At 42.3% G+C, this 22,189-nt stretch overlaps 1 protein-coding gene and 1 long non-coding RNA gene across 8 annotated transcripts in view; one reads left to right on the top strand and one right to left on the bottom strand.

The window, feature by feature from the left end:
- ZBTB1 (zinc finger and BTB domain containing 1) overlaps positions 1–16,534 on the top strand; it is a 24,635-nt gene extending 8,101 nt beyond the window's left edge. For 4 of the 5 annotated variants that reach the window (XM_032689703.1, XM_032689707.1, XM_032689704.1 and 1 more), the window contains exon 2: positions 1,960–4,477. In XM_032689703.1, the coding sequence (XP_032545594.1) occupies positions 1,980–4,115 (2,136 nt within the window). In that variant the 5' untranslated portion in view covers positions 1,960–1,979 and the 3' untranslated portion in view covers positions 4,116–4,477. Of the gene's footprint in view, positions 1–1,959; positions 4,478–14,697 lie in introns of those variants that run through there. The other variant, XM_032689706.1, reaches the window with a different exon arrangement.
- On the bottom strand, positions 11,898–22,189 carry LOC116787802. 3 transcript variants are annotated; one of them, XR_004357458.1, is made up of 4 exons: positions 22,127–22,189; positions 19,532–21,270; positions 16,566–16,649; positions 11,898–12,919 (listed from the first exon to the last, which is right to left on the bottom strand). It is a non-coding gene; the product is annotated as an uncharacterized LOC116787802 (long non-coding RNA). The 3 variants fall into 3 exon arrangements; XR_004357457.1 differs by having other exon boundaries at positions 19,532–22,152; XR_004357459.1 differs by having other exon boundaries at positions 20,663–22,152.

Here is a 22,189-nt window from a genome sequence, read left to right as displayed (position 1 = left end):
GATTCTTCTACTTTCAAAGCCACTGTTTTGCAAGTTAGTGAGAAAGCCATTAAATGAATTCCATGCAACGAGTTGCATTTCTACAGTGAACATCACTGGGCCAAACCGGTCCGAGAATTGTTATGGCAGGGTGCTTGCCTGGAGTTCTGGGTGTGGAGGGTTGGGCTGAGAGGAGAGGAGCAGCTGCCATGCAGATGCTCGTAGTCAGTTGTAATTCAGCCCAAATCTCAAGGTTCCTGTTGCCAGACAAGGTCCTGTGCTGGTGGTGATCCAGAGGTACTGCTGGACGAGTTGGCAGTAGGGAATATTGCTGGGTGGGGTGAGCATGTTCTTGTCTTGGGAGCTTGAGTGTGTTTCCTCCGTGGCAGTCCTTTGTGGAATGGAGAACGGGGTTTTAATGTTAGGCTTGCTGCTTAACAAGCCAGGCAACGCCTATGACTTGCGAATACAACACCAACTGTGGAATTTAATTTCTCTATCCATTTTTCTCCCTAGGAGATGTAAGCCGTTAGGGGAATAAGAAGAAAAAGGGAGCATTTGTGTGTGTGTTGTGTTTAAATTTTGAACAGTTGAAAGAGTTGGTTGCAAATCAATCCATGCATTTCACTGAGTCATAAAATGCCATTTAATATATGTCATTTGCTAGCCTGTACTTTATTTGTACAAATCTCTTACAGTTATTTGCATTGTTTGTGATAACCTTTCAAAATGTTAAGAATGCTCATTACTGCTTTCTGTTTTTCATTTAGTTAGGGCGTTCTTTATACCTTCTTTTGGTTTCTCACCCCCTCACCCTGTGCAGTTAGAACAGATTATGTACAATCAGTAAAGCGAGTCGTGACTAACTGTTGATCTGGCCACACTTGGTTAAGTTTATCTTCTGTAAATCAGATGCACGCCTCCTGTATACAATGCATTTCTTCTGGATATTTTTGTTAATATAAACCAATATGTTTTCTTCCTCTTTTCTCCTGAGGACAAGTTAGTCCTTTCACATTACAGCAACCCTCAGCACTCGCAGGCCTTTCTCCCCAGTCTTTGTCAAGGCTTCATTTCACCGTGGCTCCACCTCTGCCCTGCGGGCTCTCTCAGTTCTCCATTGCTGAGTTTTTCTTTGTCCGGTTTCCCATCTATATGTTTTGGTAACGTTTCAGCGCTCTGAACTGGTGGTTTTGAGAGCAGTTGGAGGCACGGCGTGCACCACTTCCTGCCTGTGCAGCCCCTGTGGCTGTCACGCAGCTCGCCTGGTCACCATCTGCAGCGGGCTCGTACGTGGGACGTGCCACCGCAGCCGGGCTGCCCTCTGCTTCTCAGAACTCTGCGGTTCCTGGTTTGCAGGAAGGTTGAGGCAGTCCCTGAGCTGCCATGAAGAGCAGAATGTGTGGAGTAGCTTGTGTGGGTGCTCCACTGATGCCTCTTAGTTTCCTTTAATGAGGAGGGACAGACCAGTTTGAGCCTGGCCTGTTTTCCAGTATGAGTTGCGTCATGTGTCCGTTGGACTGACAGGTAAAAAGGCAAGTTGAGACTGAAGAGTGGTTTCTGACAGCCAGTTTACCTTGTATAGGTGTTGTCCCGGGGCCATCTTACAGAAGTCTACCCTGTGAAGTTTTTGAAGTTCTGCATTCAGAATTCATATCTGCAAATCTTGGCTGGGGGACTTTGAGATATATTTGCTAATATATATTCTAGCAGCATAGCTCTGATTGACATGTGTGGTGGTTATGTTTATTAGTTTACTAGTCTTGTAAGTCTAGTGGTGAGCACATGGAATTATGGATGTTTTCACTGGCATCAGTATTCATAAGTAGTTACCAGCAAAGGTCTCCAGACAGGAAGCTGTACCACAAACTGTCAGAATAGGAAGATCTAGAGAGCAAAACGATGGCATTTCCTCCCTACGTTCAAGTAGGTTTTGGGTTCTGTGCTCGTGATTTAACAGATATCTTCTTCTCTATGCAGGGCTATAATCGAAGTACAAGATGGCAAGAACCAGCCATAGCAACTATGTCCTTCAGCAGCTAAACAACCAAAGAGAGTGGGGCTTTCTGTGTGACTGCTGCATTGCTATCGATGATATTTATTTTCAAGCACATAAAGCAGTCCTTGCTGCCTGCAGCTCCTATTTTAGAATGTTTTTTATGAACCATCAACACACTACAGCCCAGCTGAATCTAAGCAACATGAAGATTAGCGCTGAATGCTTTGATCTTATTTTACAGTTCATGTATTTAGGAAAAATCATGACAGCCCCTGCCAATTTTGAACAATTTAAAGTGGCCATGAACTACTTACAGCTATATAACGTACCTGAATGTCTAGAAGATATACAGGATACAGACTCATCTAGTTTAAAATGTTCATCTTCTGCTTCTAGCACCCAGAATAGTAAAATGATATTTGGCGTGAGAATGTATGAAGACGCGCTCGCTAGAAATGGCAGCGAAGCAAACAGGTGGGGCATGGAGCCGCCAAGTTCAACAGTAAATACATCCCATAACAAAGAGCCTGACGAAGAAGCTTTGCAGCTAAGCAGCTTCCCTGAACAACTGTTTGATGCCTGCAAAAAAAGCACCACGTCCAAATTCTCTCACACGAAAGAGCGCGTGTCCCACTCGCGCCGGTTTGGAAGGAGCTTCACCTGCGACAGCTGCGGGTTTAGTTTTAGCTGTGAAAAGCTACTGGATGAGCACGTGTTAACGTGCACCAACAGGCATTCCTACCAAAGTGCCAGGTACTACAGTACTGAGAAAATAGACTATAGTGAAAAGGACTCTACTTCTAAAATGATCTCCACACAAACAGAAAAATACAAGGGGGACTCGAGCCAAGCCGCAGACGATTCTTCATCTCCCGTGTCAAACATCACGAGCAGGAAAAGCAGCACAGTTGCCTCCGAGACCTCAGGTGAAGAAGGAAACAGAGCCTCTGAGAGGAAGAGGATTATCATCAAGGTGGAACCGGAGGACAATCCTACAGATGAGCTGAAGGATTTTAATATTATCAAGGTGACGGATAAAGACTGCAATGAGTCTTCCGACAATGACGACCTGGATGATGAGCAGGAAGAGCCGCTCTACAGATACTACGTCGAGGAAGAGATGAGAGAGAAGAGAAATGCTCGGAAGACTTTAAAGCCCCGTTTATCCATGGACGAGGATGAAAGAAAGTGTTTGAAAAGTCCGCGGCACCTTAACAGAAAGGCTCCTTCAGTGCAGGAAGACGTGGAGAACGCTCCCTGTGAACTTTGTGGGCTAACAATCACCGAGGAAGATTTGTCCTCTCATTATTTATCCAAACACATAGAAAATATATGTGCTTGTGGCAAGTGTGGTCAAATACTGGTCAAAGGCAAGCAGTTACAGGATCATGCACAGACCTGTGGAGAACCCCAGGATCTGACCATGAACGGAATCAGAAATTCTGAGGAGAAAATGGACTTAGAAGAAAACCCTGAGGAGCAGTCGGAAATAAGGGACATGATGTTTGCAGAGATGCTAGAGGACTTCAGGGACAGTCACTTCCAAATGAACAGTCTTCAAAAAAACCAGTTATACAAGCATTCTGCCTGTCCTTTCCGATGCCCTAATTGCGGTCAGCGTTTTGAAACTGAAAACCTGGTGGTTGAACATATGTCAAACTGCCTGGAGCAAGATCTGTTCAAGAACTCCATGTTGGAAGAGAACGAGAGGGATCACAGACGTAAGCATTTCTGCAATCTTTGTGGGAAAGGATTTTACCAGCGTTGCCACTTGCGGGAACACTATACCGTTCATACCAAGGAAAAACAGTTTGTTTGTCAGACATGTGGGAAGCAGTTCTTAAGAGAGCGCCAGTTGCGGCTCCACAATGATATGCACAAAGGCATGGCCAGGTATGTCTGTTCCATTTGTGATCAAGGAAACTTCCGAAAACATGACCATGTACGGCATATGATATCTCACTTATCAGCTGGAGAGACTATATGCCAGGTCTGCTTTCAGATATTCCCAAATAATGAGCAACTGGAGCAGCACATGGATGTTCATCTGTATACATGTGGAGTATGTGGAGCAAAATTTAATTTGAGGAAAGATATGAGATCTCACTATAATGCCAAGCATTTGAAAAGAACATAAGCATAAACATACTGTTAAAGCATTAAGTTGGCAGCAGAGAGAACACCAAAGCAAAACATAAGTATAGTAGAAAAAAATTGAAAAGGAAAAAAAAAATTTGAAAATAAGTCTCTTTTTTTATTATTTTTTTTAAGACCCTCCTAACCATAGGTGTCTATTTAGGCTCATTAAGTATATAGCTTTGAAAAGCATCATGTGTTTAATTATTACATTTTCACTGTTTCCTAATATCAGTTTCTGTTCTTAATTTTATTGTTTTACTAAGTAGATATACAAATCATTATTTTTAAACTGTAGATTAAAAGCACAATGTTACCCCTTCACTGACTGCTATTAAACAGTTCTCGGATCCATGTCCATAAGATGAGTGCTTTAATATTTCCATGTGTTGTTTCTTCATGTGAAAATTTTAGATCCCAGTGATTAACGTGCAAGAGCATAACTGTTCATAATCCCCAAATTAATTTTCAAAATGAAAAAAAAAAAAAAACAACAATGCCCAGAAATAATCCTTTGTGCTCTGTCTCTGCTGTAAGGGCAGAGCTGGCTGTCCTGGTCCCCTGCTTCTTGGCTTTGTTGGAATGTGCATCCCAGGGTGAGAGCACATAGGCTCAGTTAAACCTCGCAGGCTTGGACTGGAGTGCACAAAGGGAAAGGGAGTTACTGACTGTTGGGATAACCAAGGAGTTCCCAGCACAGTGGTCATTTTCCAGACTTGAAGTCCTAGCAGAACTGTTCAACTGACATTGGCCTTTCTTTTATTGTCTGTATCTCTGTGGGTATATTTAACCTGCTTATCCTAACATGCAAGGGAGGAGCAGCCGTGGCAGGTTCCTAGGAATGCAGCGTGGCCATGTGCACTGGAGACTGCATTCTCAACCTAGCTGTGAACTGTGCCTTGCTGCTTGTGTTGGAAAGTTAAAAGCAGGATGGGTGTGAAGATAGTCACATTGCTTGGGCGGGGAGGGGAAGGGGGAGTGTGGCTCATGTGAACCTTAGTTTTTTTGCTTCTTGTTTTCATGATACTTTATGAATGTTCTGTTTTTCAACAAGAATATAACAAGAAAAGACTGCAGAGTTTGCTTAATAAATGTAAAGACATTTTATGCCTTTTAAGATTCCTTGCTGATTCTAGCAGAGCCCTAATCTGCATAGCTTGTCTCTTAATTTAATTGAATTTAAAAATCCTGCTAAGTACCTGCTGACATCAATTCAGTGAGGCACTTCGGCCTTTAAGAGAACTGCTGGCTTTGACTCTTAGGCACCAGCTGTCTGAACCTTTGTTAATTGTGTGATTTGTGATGGGGGGGGAGGAAAGGATCCTAATGTGTAATGGTGGAGAAAACGATTAAAAAATAAAACCTAGCAGTACTTTCTCCCAGCAGATCTCACTTTATCAAAGAGGGTGGGTAATGCTATTTCCTACTGAGACATGGAGGGAGGAAAGTAATTTAAATCAGCAATTAAGGCAGTTGGATGAGATGATCATTGTAGGTCCCTTCCAGCTGAAATACTCTATCACCTCGTGTGCCAGTGGTGGGGTTGTGAATAGGAGCCAGGAGCTGAGGGTCTAGTCCAGGGCTTTCATGTGCTTGTTGCTGTCTGAGTTGAGTTCGATTCCTTTTTGTTTCTTGGGGATTATGAGGAGTATCGAGCTTTAATGTTAAACTGTTCAGAGAAATGAACACAGTACAGAATCTCCACTGTAACTATTCAAATTAGTACGAATTGCCTTGCATTTATTCAGTTTTAAATGTTCATTAGGATTTTTCTTGGCTGGCAGATGTGTACATTTCTGCAGTGATGGAGGAGGCTCCCCCACCAGACCTCAGTCCTGAACTGGCAGCTGGCCCCAGGCACCAAGTGCTTCTGGTGCAGTTCAAACCTTTAATGTTTTGCTTTAAGTGCTCAATCCTGTGTTTTCTTGTGTGATGCTGAAGCCAACCCAGTCCTGAATAACACTGGGGCCAAAAAGAGCACAGGCATGGATGCACTCCAGCTTTTCAGTTAATTCAGAACTTCCCCCCCCTTAGGATTTATTCCATGCTCCCCATCCCAAACCAGGCCGAAGCTCAGTGTGTAAGGGTTCGAAGAATAAGTGGGATGGGTATTTTAACACCTTTTAGCATTGGAATTGTTGCTAAGGTTATGATGAGACTCTTCAAGAGACAAAATATTTAGCTATAATGATTGTCTTAGAGGTGAAGCAGTTAGGTGCTGTAGGGGAAGAGCTGGGGGCTTGATATACTGCACACAGTGATTCTCTGACACGCATGTTATCCTTAACGGTATCAGCTGTGGCTGGATTGGGAAAAGCAGTCAAGGGAAGTGAGGGAGAACTGGAGAGCACTGGGGGAGTTGGTGAGAGAGTCTTGTGGCACTGGAACAGTGGGAAGACTGAGTGGGAGAAGAGATCCTGAGTGGGAGGGAGTGGCAACAGCAGCGGGGCAGGATTAGAGCTGTGCAGTGGGAAGCAAATCCCAAAGGTGGCATGGAGGGGGTGGCTGAAGGAGTGGATAAAATGTCCTGTAGATGCCTGTGAGACTGGAGTGAGAATGACTCAGCTTGGCTGGGAGAGCTGTTGGCCAGAGCCATGAGCTCACTACGGCACAAACTCGGATTGAGGAGCTTGTACCAAGGACGGCCGGTCCCACTGCCCCAAGGGTGCAGGGCCACAGCACGGCCCAGATTAATGACCTCGTATGAAAGGAGGAGGTGACCTCTGCAATCTAAGGGATCACTCCTGAATACAGTGAAGGGCTAAGGGTGATTTATGGAGCATCCTGCTCAGGATCAGGAGCCCTTGTTTACAGTGTATTGGTCTGAACTTGACCCAGAAATGTTTCCCAGAAAAGGTGACTTCCTAGTGTAAGTAGACCTGCCAACTACAGAAGTTAAAGAGAGGAACTGGGAATGATGGTATTTATGTGTACTACCTAACTTTATAAACACCCTGGAGTACCTTTGTTTTCAGTTATAAGCTGTGTTGTAGTAACAAAATAAGTTTGTTAAACCTTTCCAACTGAACTTGATGGTTTTTTCCTGTTCTAATGAAACAAAACCTTGGAGTTCACATGTATAAATGTCCAGACTAAGACTCACAAAAGAACATGAACTACACTGCAGGAAAGTTTAGGAGCAGATCTACTTATGTGTAGGCAGAGAAAATCAGAATGACTGAAGTAGCCTGAGAAGTGATCAAGGGCAGTACAGGAGAAGAAATCAAAGGTACTAAGGCATAAACAAGTCAGCCTGGCTTGCAAGTGAATGGGGAGAGTGTTTAAGGTGACATGTAAAAGTGTGCAGAGGAACAGAATGGCAGTTAAAAGGAAAGGCCGGGAGTGACAGAAGGAATTCAGCTGCTGTGAACGGGGAGAAGGCCTGGGTGCTGAGGCAGCCTTGGGCTGGCCAGTCCTGAGTGTTCTTCCTAGAATGGGGACAGCATCCTCAGGAGAGTGAAGTGATGGTGTTTCAATGCTCCTACCATGATAAAAATGATTTAATGTGGAGACAGAATGAAAGCAGACATGAAAAAAAAACCCAACGGCAGTTACGATATCCTAGAAGTTTTGCTGTTCCTTGAAGGGGAAGCAAAAATATTTCATTTAGAGTTCTGTTTCCTCTAATTTGTACTTTTCAGTCACATAACATTGTTCCTTTGCATCTCTTTAGTGCACTATGGGGAGTGTTAGAGTGTTAAAGCAGTTAAGGATCTTTAGAACTGGAGGTGTAAGTGTATCACATTGCACAAGGCATAGCCAGAACGAAAAATTTCTCTAACTTATATTTTTAAGTGATTTGCTTTTCTTGTTTTTTGGAGGCCTTCTCTCTGTTCTGTTGTTTTTCTCATTTTGGCAGTGGTGTGGGCTGCAACCCTGAAAATAATTTATAAGTATCCAGCCTAGCTCTTAGTTTTCAGAATTTACTGAAAGGTTAAAAAAAGGGAGTTAATGAAGACCTAGAATGAGCTTTAAAATATCACAAAAGCTGTTGCACTTCTTTCTCAGTTTCAGAGGAGATTTTTCAAATGTTAATATATATACTTGTAAATGCTTGTTGGCAACTTCTTGGTTCAAATAGTATTTACATTTGTGTATAATGATATTTGTAGCCAAGTCTGTGGAGAAATCTTGATTTGAATAGATTAGAACATTACAGAATTCTAAGAATTGAGGCTTTTATTAGGGCTCTTCCCTGTTTAATATTTTCAATTGATGGTGAAAATACAAGTCAGCATATTTTTTAATCAAAGCTGAAGACAGAGAATGTACTGCCCTGGAGAATATATTAAAAATACATTGTTATAAATGTGAAAAGTTTGACTACAGCATTGCATTTGAATACTCTAGTGCAAACCCATCAAGAGTCTCAGCTATGGGTGAGAACATGAGTTTGCTCCTGGAGGCAGTGCCACCTTGAGCCCTGGCAGCCCCTTCTTCCTCCCCATTAGTTTCAGCTCTCATATCCCCTGTGTGCCACCCTCTCCATTGTAAAAAAGCACGTATTTATGTCGCTTCACAATGAACTGAATCAAAAAACGGGCTTTTTTTTTATTCCCTATGGGGCTGTTTTTTGGCTGGACCAGTTTCCCGCTGTGCTTCCCTCTCCATCTCTGTGTCAGATCTTGTGCAAGTACAATAGAAGGGGTGGCATGAGAGGAGGAATGAGTGGCTGGGAGGGGGCTCGTTTGCTTAAACAAGCTGTACCAGAACTCAAAGTTTGTCCCGAGTTTAACTCGGTCTCTGTCTCCCCCAAGCATCCTCGGGGAAGCTGAACTCTTACATTTGTGTCCTGTTTCCTGATAAGGAAAAAGGCAGCCCAGCTTCTTACAAATGAGACACATCTCTGCTATCTGCCCTCTTCGTGAGAACTGGAAACCTTCCTGCGTTCAGCTCATCCCACAAATATGCTCTGGAGCTTTCTCAGTCCTCCTTGAAGCAGGCTGTGTAGTGCTCTGCGCCACTGGGTTTGTGTGGTTGGCCTGGCCCAGGGCCAGGAATGAACTGGGCCCCTTGTCTGGCCAAACACCAGGAATGGCTCCCACCTTCCTCTGGCCTTCATGCCCTCCAGCTGTGGGCCCAGGAGCAGCTATGGAGTTCTCCTGCTGCCCTCTGCCTCTCACTGCTTTTCGTAAGGGGAGAAAGTCATCTCATTTTTGGTCTGATACTGGAAGCTCAGGATAATTCCGTGTGTGAATTAAGGAGATGCTTGGCAGTATCTATTACTATCCCCATGCGCCTGCTCCTGACTTTTAAGTACTTCTTAATCTGAAATGGCTAAAAATCAAATCTTCTGACTTCCCTAGTTCTCAGTTGGTTTGATGCTTCTCACAGACTTGGAAGACCTACAAGATGAAGCATGACTAATTTGACTTTATAAAGTCTGCTGAAGGCTAGAAATTAGGAACATGTTTTTAAAAGCTGACATTTCTGTAGTTCTCGGCTATGAACCAGTTTTGTGTATTTTCTTCCAGCTTCCAGAAAACTCCTAAAATTTTGCTGTGCAGTGTATTCTTGAGACATGTGAGTAGGCTGAGATTTTGTAGGGGAAAGATGGCAGAAATCAGCACACATTTTATAAATTAACTGTGTTTTGCCACTTTTACAGTTGCTTCTACAATTCTGGAATTAATTGTGATTTTATTTTTTTTCATGAAGAAAGACAAATCTTAATTTGTAACAGGGCAGCAGAGCTCATGACTCAGGAGTCACTTCATCGTGACTATAAATATTCATTCCTGAAACAAACAGCCCCATGTTCCTTTTCATATACTTGTATGACCAGTGCCAATTTTACAGGAGAAAAGCTATCAGATATTTGTTTCAGTTATTTTTGCTCTCAAATGTCTTGTAGGGTGGATTCTGGTGGTTTGTTTTTTTTTTTTTTTAATGAAAGACACAAGAAAACAATACTTTGCCTCATGCTTTTAGAGAAACTGTTTTCAGTCATTCACGCACATTCCCTATGTAAGAATAGTTGGAAATACGTTTTTAAAGTTTCATATTAATGTATTCAAGGGAACATAATAAAATTATGAGATGAGAAAGCAGCAGGTGGTCCAAGGCCAGGTTTTAACTGTCTGCTTTGTGTAGCCAGTGTGGCACACCTCACCCTGAGAACCTTGATGTTCAGACGCGGTCAATATCTTTGATTCCCTTGCAGGAAAATTAAAAGGTTTAATCCTTTCCTGTGCCTTTTGGCTTACTAAAACCATAATAAATCTTCCTGCAGCTACAACCACAACAACAAATGCTGCATCTAGACTTTCCGGTGGGAGAAAAAAATAAAATAGTTCAAGAATTTTCCTCTTTGACAAAGTCCTGTTGCTGCTGTTGTTTTCACTCAAACTCAACGGTGATTTGCATCAATGAGATTTTGGGGTGTACTTTTTTTGTTTGCAAATAAGACATGATCTTAGATAAGTGTGTCTTGTGGTTCTGTCGATATCGCAAGACTCCTGACAGGCAGTGAGAAGAGAGCATTCCTTAAAGGCCTCCAAATCCTGGAAGCTGTGTGGATTGTAGAAAATCCACTGGAAATCAGGACTGTTGTAAATCCTTGGTTTCTCAACTTGTCTGTCAGGCAAAGTGCCACCAGTGTCAGCCATTGCCAAGGTCTCTGCAGCAGCAGAGTTGCCAACGTGAAAGATGCAAAACTCAGTCTTTTGCCCTCTCTTCTCCCCCATCGCCCCTGATGACAAGGTTGCTCTTTTAAAAAATTCATCCTTTTGACTCTTCTATTTGCCTTCTGGGTTTTTTTTGTTGTTGTTTTGTTTTTCTTTTTTTTTTTTGTAATGGGAAGCTTTGCATTCTTCCTGTTTTAAAGCAATGACTAGGAATAAGAACTTGCCTTTTTTAATAGTTCTCACCTGTTCAGTTGAACCTACACAGCTCAGTAATACCTGTTCTCTCCTTTTTAGGTAACCATCCCACTACATTGCGGATGGTCACCAGTGGGACTTCTGCTTCTGACTCCCCAGAAAATGAATGGGAGAAATAACATAAGGTCTTTCTCTCCATGGCGAAAGCCACAAAGACCATGAAAGTTTGTGGAAATGCAGATACGCTGGCTAAAAATAGGGTTTTCTGAATACCATAGATTGCTTTTGGTTTTGGCAGCAGATACACCAGACTTCTGGTATCGGTTACGCTCCTCCCTTTTACACAAGTCGTCGTTACAGCATTTGTTCAGGATGCTAAAGATGATGCCTCTGTTCCCTCCCTCCCTATGGGTTTCCTACTGGAACCTGCTGGTAGAGAGTCCCAGCTACCAAACTGTTGAGGTTCTCTAGCCATTATGCAAAGTAGAGATATTTTAAGAGACAGAATCTAAAATATCCCCCCTTCGGGAAAAGGATAAATACAGTAGCACTGGAGGAAGAGGAAATACAGGGTAGGATCCCTTGGAGCTGATGAAGAAATTGTCTTAGCATGCCCCACAGCCCAGGAGAGAGCTTGGATATCTGTGCTGCATTGTTATCAGGTAGATTAAATAGAAGTTGTGTACACTTACATATGCCGTAAAATATGACACAGTCTGCATGCCTCCAAGTCTGAGGGTTAACCCCATCTAGTCTGCTTTCAGGCAGGGTTGTGTTTCACTCAGATTTTAGTGACTGTTGCTACCACAGTCAGTTCTGCCAGAAAAGACACAGGTCCTGATGAACAGTAACTTAAAAACTGGAAAACAACTCAGCTCTAAGACACGAGAGATCTGACAGTGATTGTTACAGTTCTTTCAGCTTTAGTTTGCTGTACAAAGAGTTAAATAGTTCAAAGGCAGTTTCCTTTGGAGAATGTTTATTTGATCAAGTTCAGTGTGGCTTTAGACCCCAAATAGAAATACCAACTTCAAACAGAGCACTACTATGAGAGTAGGAATAGTCTAGTGTGGCCTTCCAGACCTCACAAGCTATGTTGGTTTGTTACACAGAGTCAAAACAAAGATGTCCCTTAGAACAGATATACATTAACTCAGTGTAGTTCACACACCACATCTTTTATCTCCCATCTGCTTCTCTCCCCCGTCATTTGGGCTGTGCCAAAGTAACTCAGATCCTGGATGAACTATAGACTTTCCAGGGAAGAGCATACATGGTGTGATTGGGCCAGCCAAACTACTTAGATCGCTGGAGAACAGGCTTTGAGTGCTACTGCTCCTGTTTACTGAGTCTGAAGTACTACAGCCTTTGGATTTTGGAACAGTGCTTTGCTTCTTGATTACACTGCAGAAAGCAGGGTGAGGAAGAACCCAGTGGGTGCTTCTCTTAAATGGAGCCTGTAAGATCTTGTTAGCTGGGAGGTGTTGTTTTTTCGTTTTTGTCAGGTCCTTAGCTGGCTGACTCTTCAGAGTTCTAATAAATGCACTAAGCATTAAAAAGCATTTTTAATATATGATGAGATACACCAAGTTCAGTGACTTCATGTAACAGTTGAACCCATGCAGATGCTGTTAGCACAAGTATATGGTATCTGTGCCAAATCTGGAGAGTTCTCTTTGATCTGTCTCCAGATCCTCCTTTTATTTGTAAACATCCAGCTAATCACAGGCTTCCTCCGACTTTGATGAAGTGGAAGGAGCTGCATCCTCTGTAACCTCTCTGAAGGGCTGGAATTCTGCAGATGTTCAGGGATACGGGGAATGGGGCTGTGGGTGCCATCTCGTGGCTCGCTGGGAACGCGCATGTTCCCATTCCAAAGGCTCGAACGTTTCCGCTTGCTGAGAGGAGGGTGAAGCTGATCCTCCTTCAGCTGTGAATCCCCAAAACAGCTTCCGTTCTTAGGACAGCTGGGGGATTTTAGAGCCTGCGAGGAGGGCACAACGTTTTACCTCTAATCTGTCTTGCTGTGGCCTGCAAGCTGTTGGCAGTGCCAGCAGCTCTATGTGCTCACCACCCCACCGCAGTTGGCACTGATTAGCAGTATTTTGCAGTCTCATTGGAAAAATATTTAATATTCACAGGCAGCCCACCTTCCCGCGCTCAGAGGTGGTCCCACACAGCACAGTCAATGTGTCTGAGGGTGGTGGGGTAATGAAGTTCAGTCGTGTGCGTGAGCTGTGTGTGATCTGCAAGTAACAGAGATCTTTTGACTGCAAAATGCAGGCCGGCATCCTAATAAACAGCAATGCTAAACACTGATGTTGCCCGGGGAAAGATAATGCTCACATGCATACTGTAGTTAGAATGGCTTTTCTCCTTTGTTAGTTTACAGAGAAAAGAGGTACTTCCTGGCTTTTGAGCAAGTTATATAAGAGCTACTTTGCGATAACAGCATCGGTCCAGTGAATTCCCCTCCAAGGTTTTAAGAACGTGTTAGGTAGACAAACGGATTTGCCACCAGAACCAGCAGTACTTTGACAGTAGTAGTTTGCCCAAGGCCTGCTTCCCCCGTTGACATCACCCTCATGGCAGGAAACAAAAGCCTTTTGTCCCAGTTTGCTTTTTTGCCCACCACCAAGTGTGTGACATGGCACAGAGGGCAGTAGAACACGCAGAGCAGCCTGGGCCTGGCACGTGCTGTGGGTGAGGGCCTGGCCATGTGTCACACGGGGCTCCCTGCAGTGCACACCACGTGTGGAGCACCACTCTCCAGGCTTTCCCCTCAAAGGTGTGCCAGGAAATTCAGCCCTGAGCTGGCCTTGAGGATGCTCTGGCAGGTAAGTAATGCAGAGAGCCGATAAACCTGGCTTCATGTGCAGCCTTGAAGCCTGCCCTGCTCTGCAGTGTAGACATAACCACTTGGTCCAGGAGTGCCACAGTGTGCATAGAAACATCGTGTAAATTAGAAGTGGAACAGTCGTATACTTTGTACAATGTGATTTACATATCCACAGAAAAAAAAGTGTACCAAAAACCCCCCCATGTCCTCAAAAGTTACATTCATGCATTTCCAATTTCTTGATTGTTCGTATTGGATACAAAGCTGCTCATATTTGTCATAAAATATCTTGGTCAAAAGGGACAGAAATTTTAAATACTTGTATAATTTACCTGCTTTTAACCTAAAATAAGAATTTGAGGAAGGGGGCTAAGTAAATACATAGCAGTTAGGCAAGGGAAAAAAAACCCACAACCAAAAATAAAGGCAAATATGAAGCAGTAAGAAGTATTCCAGAGTGAGCACATTCCAAGCTATGAGAAGTCCAGGCTTAAGGGAAATTATACTCATGCAATTTTTTTGAGCATCCACTAAGCCAAGCCATAAACCACTGCTGGAAAGTAACACACACAGTATCAAAAATAACTTCTGTGAGGTTTGGGAAGTGAAGGTTTTCTTCAGCAAATCTTTAGCTGTTTTGAAAATGGAAGGCAAAGGAGAAAGAAACAAGTTTCTGAAACAATTTCACAACATTGTTTAAGGTTGTGTTTTGGTGGGGTAGGGGTTGAAGGAAATGAACTGTATGGCATTTAAAAAGAGCTCCTGACTGTGGTGGGTGCTCTGAATATAACTGAAGGATGGGTATTTAGAGTAAAACCACACATGGTGAGGTGGGAGGGACCACATCGTGCTAGCAAATACAGTACTGCAGTGCGGGCTTCTGACTTTTAATATTTTTCTTGCATTTCTTTTCTGCATGGCAGTAGTGAAATAGGGACTTCTAAGCTTCTGAACAACTGAGAGAACCAGGTTTGAAGAAGACATGAGGAAGAACTGGTCGTCAAAAGATTTCATAAAACTCAGAACCACGTGTGCCAGATCTGAATTGGCACCACCTTTGCTTTTTTGACACACTGCAGCAGTCGCAAAAGGCACCAAAGCAGTCAAATTAGAACATGCAGTAAAAGTTGTTTTGGACTCTTCTCTGTATTATAAAACTTACTTCCTTGTGACTCTTATTTACACCTGTTACAAACAAATTTGGTCTTTCCTGGAGCAGACAGCCAAAACAGGCAGATGCCAGGTGTTCAGGGCTGCACTGAAATGAGTTTGCAGAATTTGCTATTCATGTGCTGGAGTGCTCCTTTTCTGAAATGAGGCTTCTTAGAGCTGCTGTCAAAAACTGTTTAGATTTTTTAGTTTAAACATGACAAGTGTATACTCGCGTACAATGCTAAACTATCAAGTGTTAAAAAAAAAAAAAAAAAGAGAAAAAGAAAAGAGTACAAGGTGAAAAAAAATCTTAAAAACTGAGGACAGAGGGGCCCTGAGGAAGGACAGGATGGTGAGAGAGATCCAGCTGACCTGATTCCCCCTGCTGCCATGATCATCATTTGCAAGCTGAAGAGGACCTTCCACGCAGCACAGTGCTTGTATGTGGAAAGTAAAGAAATGGTGCTCTGGTCTTATTACAAGAATGGTGAAAACTTTTTACCAACAAGGAGATGAATAAATGTGAAATAATCTTCACAGGGCACAGGGTGCACCTTGTTCTGCATCTAAGCCTTGCAAAAGCTGGCTTGAAGAGGAGAATCAGGCATTCATGTTCAGATTTGAACATCTTAAGAATCCTAATGTTTCCAGCTAAATTAACGGGGGAAAAAAACCCCAAAGCTAACGAAAAGACCACTAAGGCAGTAAATGTTTCAAATTAGGGCAAGCATGGATTAGAAAAAATATTAATTTCTTTTGCTTCCCCCAAACAACAGTGGATCAAATTAAGACATGTAAGCAGACTAAACATGCTGATTATATTCTGCTGTAGTTACGCATCTTATTAATTCTACTCATGATTATAAAAGGATGTTTCATTGTTCACTATAACTGTTATCTCAAGAAGAGTCTGTCTATAATTTTATTTATATTTGGCATCATTTTCATTACTGTTGTTACAAAGTGTGTACAATATTGTCTGTATTGCAGCTTGTATAGGGCATGTGTCTGTGCTTGATTTACTCTTTTATAGTTTATAAAGTTGCTACACAAATGCAAGAAAAGACGTTCAGGTATCTTTGAATGTGGTTGCTTAATCTAATTACATAGCCCCCAAAGATGTTGAAGGCATCAGCTCTATTAACACATAACATCTTAAACATTAATATAGGCATTTTAAAAGCCTTCAGTGCAGTATTGGAATGCTGACACTTCTGTCCTAGTGGCTTTATGGAGCAAAGGGGAAGACTGAATATCTGGGCAAAGCCAGATACCACTGGGGACTCTATAGGGAGAAGGCACAATATAGCTGGGAAATCTAAATGAAAAGGGGATGTCCTTTCCATAGAGAACAGGGAGGACCTGCATGGTAGGACCACCACGAAGCAGAGGAGAGAAGGGAATATTATAGCACCACCTAAAGAGAGGCCTTCAACAGTATACAAAGTGTAGGACACCTAGAACAGGCTGTGACTCTTCTGTAACTCAGCAATTACTTGTAGTCTATGTAGAGTATCAGTAAAGACATTCCAAGTTAGTTTTCATAATCTTTAAAGCTTATTCTGTGCTTTGCTACAGTATCTTTAATAAAATAATCTTACAAATCTGCTTATTATTCTCATTTAATTCCATCTTATACCTGAGTTTATAACAGTCCTGGCAACAGAGTGAAGTTCCAGTTACCATCTGCTTCATCTGCTCCTGTGTTTTTCCCATTCACCTGCTAATGACAAGAGGGAAAACGGAGATGAATAAAAAATCAAATAATCATAGGAATAAAAAAATAAGAAAAATTTATAGCCCTGCTACAGTTCAGTTATTATGAAAATTCTTCACACTAAGTGTTTAAAGTGTTTAAGTAAATCTGAAAGATTAATCCCACTGTATTGATCTCTGAGTCTGAAGTATTGGTCTTTGTGTTTACAGTACACTGTTTCCCTTGTTTATGATTTATCATCATTTTCTAGTTTTACAGTTACTGCCAACAATTATTGTTTTAACCCTATCACAGCAGTTCTAGATAAAATTCTCAGTTTCATTTATTCACCCCCTGGACTATATAGAGTATCCTTTTAATATCTTCCAACAAGACCAAGCAGAATTCAAGTACATTAAAAGATAAGATTAGAATTCAAAATAATCCTGGTGATCTGAAAACGTAAGATACTATTTAATAGGAACAAGTGCAAGCTGAAATTATAAGATGTGCAAGTAAAGGAACAGGGGCTTAATTGCATAGAATCACAGAATAGTTTGGGTTGGAAGAGACCTTAATGACCCCCTGCCATGGGCAGGGACACCTTCCACTAGACGAGGTTGCTCCAAGCTCCATCCAACCTGGCCTTGAACACTTCCAGGGATGGGGCAGCCAGAGCTTCTCTGGGTGACTTGTGCCAGGGTCTCCCCACCCTCATAGTGAAGAATTTCTTCCTTACATCCAAACTAAATCTACCTTCTCAATTTCCCTGGAAAAGAATTGATGGGTTATTCTCAATCAATTCTGAAAATGAGTCTGAAAATGAGTCTGCAGCATCCTGCTGTTGCAAAAAAAAGGTGAAAGCTGAAATGTCTAAACTGGGGTATAAATCTGCTCCTTCAGAACCACAAAGGCATGAGCTGGTGATGTCTCCAGTTTTGATCATAGCACTTGAAAACTAAGATACAGGGTGCATGCAGAGAATCCAGAAGAAAGCAATGAATGTCTGAAAACAGAAAACTTTTCTTCCCTGAGCACAGGCTGAATGATTTTAAGTAATTTTACAGAAGAGATGGTGGAGGGAAAACACAGTGATTTTCATATATGTAAAAGCTGGTTGCAAAGAAAAACAGCATAACTGTTTCTCATATCCACAGTCAATATGAATAAAAATAATTGCCTTAAATTGCAAGAAAGGAGATTTTGGTTAAACACAAAATGAGACTACGTGACCTATTGAGGTCCTTTTCTGATCTGATTCTGTGATTACTTGCAAACTTTCTGCTTTAAAATCACTTGCTTATGACTGTCAGTAGAGCTGGCACTGACTGCAAGAAAAGGAGGCTGCAGTTACAGGAAGGAATAAAGAACTGACTCCCTTAAATGCACAGCACACCAGTTTATCTAGTTAGCACTAGTGATACTAACCTCAGCTTTTAATCATGCCTCAGCAAACTGTCAGAAGTCTGTGTAAATAAATGCGCTTTAAAACCACTTAATTATAAAATAATTATTCCTTGAAACATCAAGCAGTAGTTTAATCAGTGTTGACAACTTCCATGATTTTATTGAGTCTAATCAACCTGCGGCAGCCTGGTTTCAGTTGTGAGATGGTGTAATCAGCTATTTTATGTATTAAAAAAAAATTAGATCTGCCAATTACATGGAAAATCCTAAAAGTGTAATCTGAACATATGCTAAAGATTAACAAGCCAGAAGGTGAACAAAGCCACATATGTTTTATAAGATCATAATTTTCAACTAGGTTTATAATTTTCAGATATCTGACTCATGATTTTTGAACTCCTGGTTTGGCAGTACGAAATTACAGTGCCCTATATTCTGCTCTTCTGAATACTTCCATAGTACTAATCATGCATTTGCGTAATTTGCCAAAAACATGTTATAGAGATTTGGAGAACTCTGTTTGTTATTCACAAAAACAAAGGAACACTTATTTAAGAAAGATCATGTCTTGTGGCTGCCTTTTAAATTAACAAGGAGCAGCTGCACACAAAACCTGAAGGTACATAAATACAAGATAAGTTACATAGTTCCCCCCACATAAATACGATTTTTAATGCAACACCTCATCAGAAGAACCTTGTCATTTTATACACCGGTAGTTCTTGTCTGAATTCCAAGTACTATACATGCATTTGCAAATATAAGTGAGATGAAGAATTTCAGTGATGAAAAGGTATTATGACAAAATATTATTCATTCTTAGAACAGCAGTTGCTTAGACTTTTCTGAACTATATTATAATTAGTTGCTGTATTATAAAATAATTCATTTTCACCAATACAATCTGACTTATGCAATTTTCTGGATAGTTTTTCTAGGGAAATGGGTACTAGGGAAATGGATACGAGGGAAATGGATATCAGAATTTAAGGTCCAAGGTCTTCTGACTGTCAGACCTGAACAGACCATTTCAACTCTATTGTAATGATCCATGTGGCTGATGTCTGATTGAACTGTAACTTGGGTTCAGTCCTATTTTTATACTCCATTGCCTTATGAAACACATGGGGAAAAATTTTCCCTTTATCAAGATAAAGATAAGGGTTGAGTTCTCAGTTCTACTCCAGATACTGAGCTCTTGCTTCACTGAAGAAATCTACATATCATCTTCATTTCTGGTTGGGTGGTGTAATGGAGAATAGCCTACAGCGTATTACATACAGGAGACAGGGGTGCTTTATCAATCCTAAACACAAATTAATGGATCAGAAAGGCACCTGCCACTTCCAGAGGTGCTGACTTGCTTTTCTGGAAGTTAAGGCTCACAGATTCAGGATGGGGGAATAACAGCAATTGTTTTTTTAAAGCAAAAATCAGACTTGTGCTGAAGTCCTCCCCATAAAGCTCACTCTTTAATTTCCGAACCAGTCGGTTTGGCTCACCTGTAGCATGACTGCATATGAAGCAACATAAAAGAGAATCATGTGTCTCTTCCCATATGAGAGGATGACTGCATGGATGAGTTGGTTCACAAACTGCTGACAAAAAGCAGGCTGGTAATAGCTCTGCTGAGAAGAGAGAATAAGTCTAATAAGGTTTTAGAGGTTGCTCTCTCTCGTTAGACGGGACTTTCTCTAAGGACATCAGTAAGAGACAGTGGCAAGAACATCACGTGAACTTCTGATTAGGAACGAAGGCTTAAAAAACAGCTCAGACCTAGACATATTGTGTAAGAAGAAAACAGCACCTGCATACTCAGCTGGAAAAGAAATACTTCTGCAACAGGCTGAATGAAATATTTGGTAGCCTGAGTCCACAGACCTTTGGATTTTTCCTGAGAATGGCCACAAGTGTCTCATTTACACCACTGGCATTAAAATGGTGTGTTCATACATTCCTTCAAGATCTTTTCCGTAAAATTTCTATAACAAAACAATTAAAGTGATGAAATGAACAGGACCGAGAAAATACTCTCAGGGTGAGCAGCAATCCAGTCTCTGGAAACATCTCTTTAGCAGGTTATCAGCACATTTGGGTAGCAGCACAACCATATCAGGGCCAAACTAGTTATTGGGCCAAGGAAACCCCAAACAAGTATTGTCTGGAGCTCATAGTTTGTGCCTGGGCTAATAAAGCATAGGTAAAAGCTTTAGGCCAAATTAATGAAATGTCACTTCTAAATCTGATAAAACCTGTTAGATTACAGCTATACTTAAATGACACTTCCAACTAATTTTGCTGCAAAGACTGCATATTGTGCTAATCAATATCGTTGTGTTATTTCTTCCTCCATTTGTTCTTTCCATCTCTTGTTTCTGTACATATGTTTTTGGGGCAGGAATCCTCTTTTTACTCTGAAATAACAAGGTCTGAGTTTGTACTGCAGCTATCAAAACAGGGTTCTTGTGCATTACTAGTGTTCCTAAGGGACAGTCCTCACAAGGATACAAATAATAAACAACATAAACTTTTCAGCTGAAATGGAATTTATCAACCTCCGCTCTTCGTATTGCCCTGGCATTTCTCCCTGCTCCATATAATACAATCAACTGAATGAAGTAACAGTGAATTACAGGAAGAGATGGTTCAGGGATGAATCAGTCACTGGTCTAACTACAAGAGAAACCGACACCTTCCCATCAAAGAAATATGCACACAGTATATACAGAGCAGCTCCTCTCGGAGGTGGGGACAGCCGATGGTTTCCATTTTCCATTCTTTCGGATCTCTCTAACGTAAGAACTTGTGTGGACAAAAAAAAAAAAAAGACCAGGATCTGTGGAAGAATAATATTTAAGCATGTACAACATTTATGGTCAGAAACTGAGGCTCTTCCACCTCAAAAATACATACACACAATACACAAAGGAGGTGGAGCCCTCATTTGTTATAAAAAGGCTTTGAAAAACACACTAATGGAAACAGGGATGTTTTTGATCAGGAGTTCCAGTGCCTGTAACAATTGTGTGAGGACAGATCACTCTGGGAAAAACTGTAATATATTTTCTGCAAGGCCTGCTACAGCATAGTGCTGAGGGCCAGGGACAAAGCTAATGAAAGATGATTTAATCATACAGTGAATTTAATCCTTCTCTCATGTATCTTGTAAAGTCTAAGGGCAGCAAACTTTTAGTAACACTTATAAAGCACCTACTGAAAAGGAGCAGCTCACTAAGACTCCCTGGAAAAAAAAAAAAAAGGTCTCGGGATGGTGTTTTGCCCTCCTTACTACAAGTGGAATATTTTTCAGTGTTTGTCTCAAAGCAAGGAGGAATAATTTGGAGAAACCACAGCAGGTTTTTATGTTTAATATATTTTCATCAAAGCACTTTCCTAGCTCCGAGTTAATAGCTCCACAGCTTTTGCTAAACGTAGGCGTGACGACATCTCACATTAGCACAACAGACAAGAATTTAGAGGCGCTTCAAGAATGGTCACCGCGCAGGAACACGCAGCAACAGGGCCCCCAAATCCCGCACTGGTGCCATTCCCTGAGTTCTGGTGCCAGGACAGCAGGGGAGAGCTGTGGGTTACACCCTGAGTTCTGATGCCGGGATAGACCAGCCCGGTGCCATTCCCTGAGTTGTGGTGCTGGGACAGGAGGGGACAGCCCGGTGCCATTCCCTGCCCTCAGGTACCCTCCCGCAGCAGCCCCTCAGCAGCAACAAGAGGCTCCCTTGGCTCGGGGACAAACCGGCCCCGCTCTCCCCGCGGAGACCAGGGAGTGTCAGCCCAAGTTCGGCCGAAATAAGGCTAAAAAGGGGCTCGGCGGGACTTTCCCTCAGCCACGGAGGGAGAGCGCGGAGCGTGTGTGTTTGTGTAAAGGACGTTTCGCCATGACAGTTCGGGGGGCTCCGCGCCCGGGGGGGGGGGGGGGGCGCCCGTTCAGCCCTAACACAAGCGGGGCGAGGCTGAAGAAGGGTGTGTATGGGAGGGAGGGGGAGAGGGCGGAATTTGTGTCGCCCAACGACCAAATAAGGGTAAATTCCCCAGCGCCGGCGCTGAGCACTCAGGAATGACAAGCAGCGGGCACGAACCCGCGGTCCCCGCAGCCCCCGCGCCCGGCGGGTCCGACCGGGCGGAGCGAAGCGGCCACCCAG

This window comes from Chiroxiphia lanceolata, chromosome 6 (genome assembly GCF_009829145.1).
Source record: "Chiroxiphia lanceolata isolate bChiLan1 chromosome 6, bChiLan1.pri, whole genome shotgun sequence".
Lineage (NCBI taxonomy): Eukaryota > Metazoa > Chordata > Aves > Passeriformes > Pipridae > Chiroxiphia > Chiroxiphia lanceolata.
This window is presented reverse-complemented; position numbering and strand designations above follow the sequence as displayed.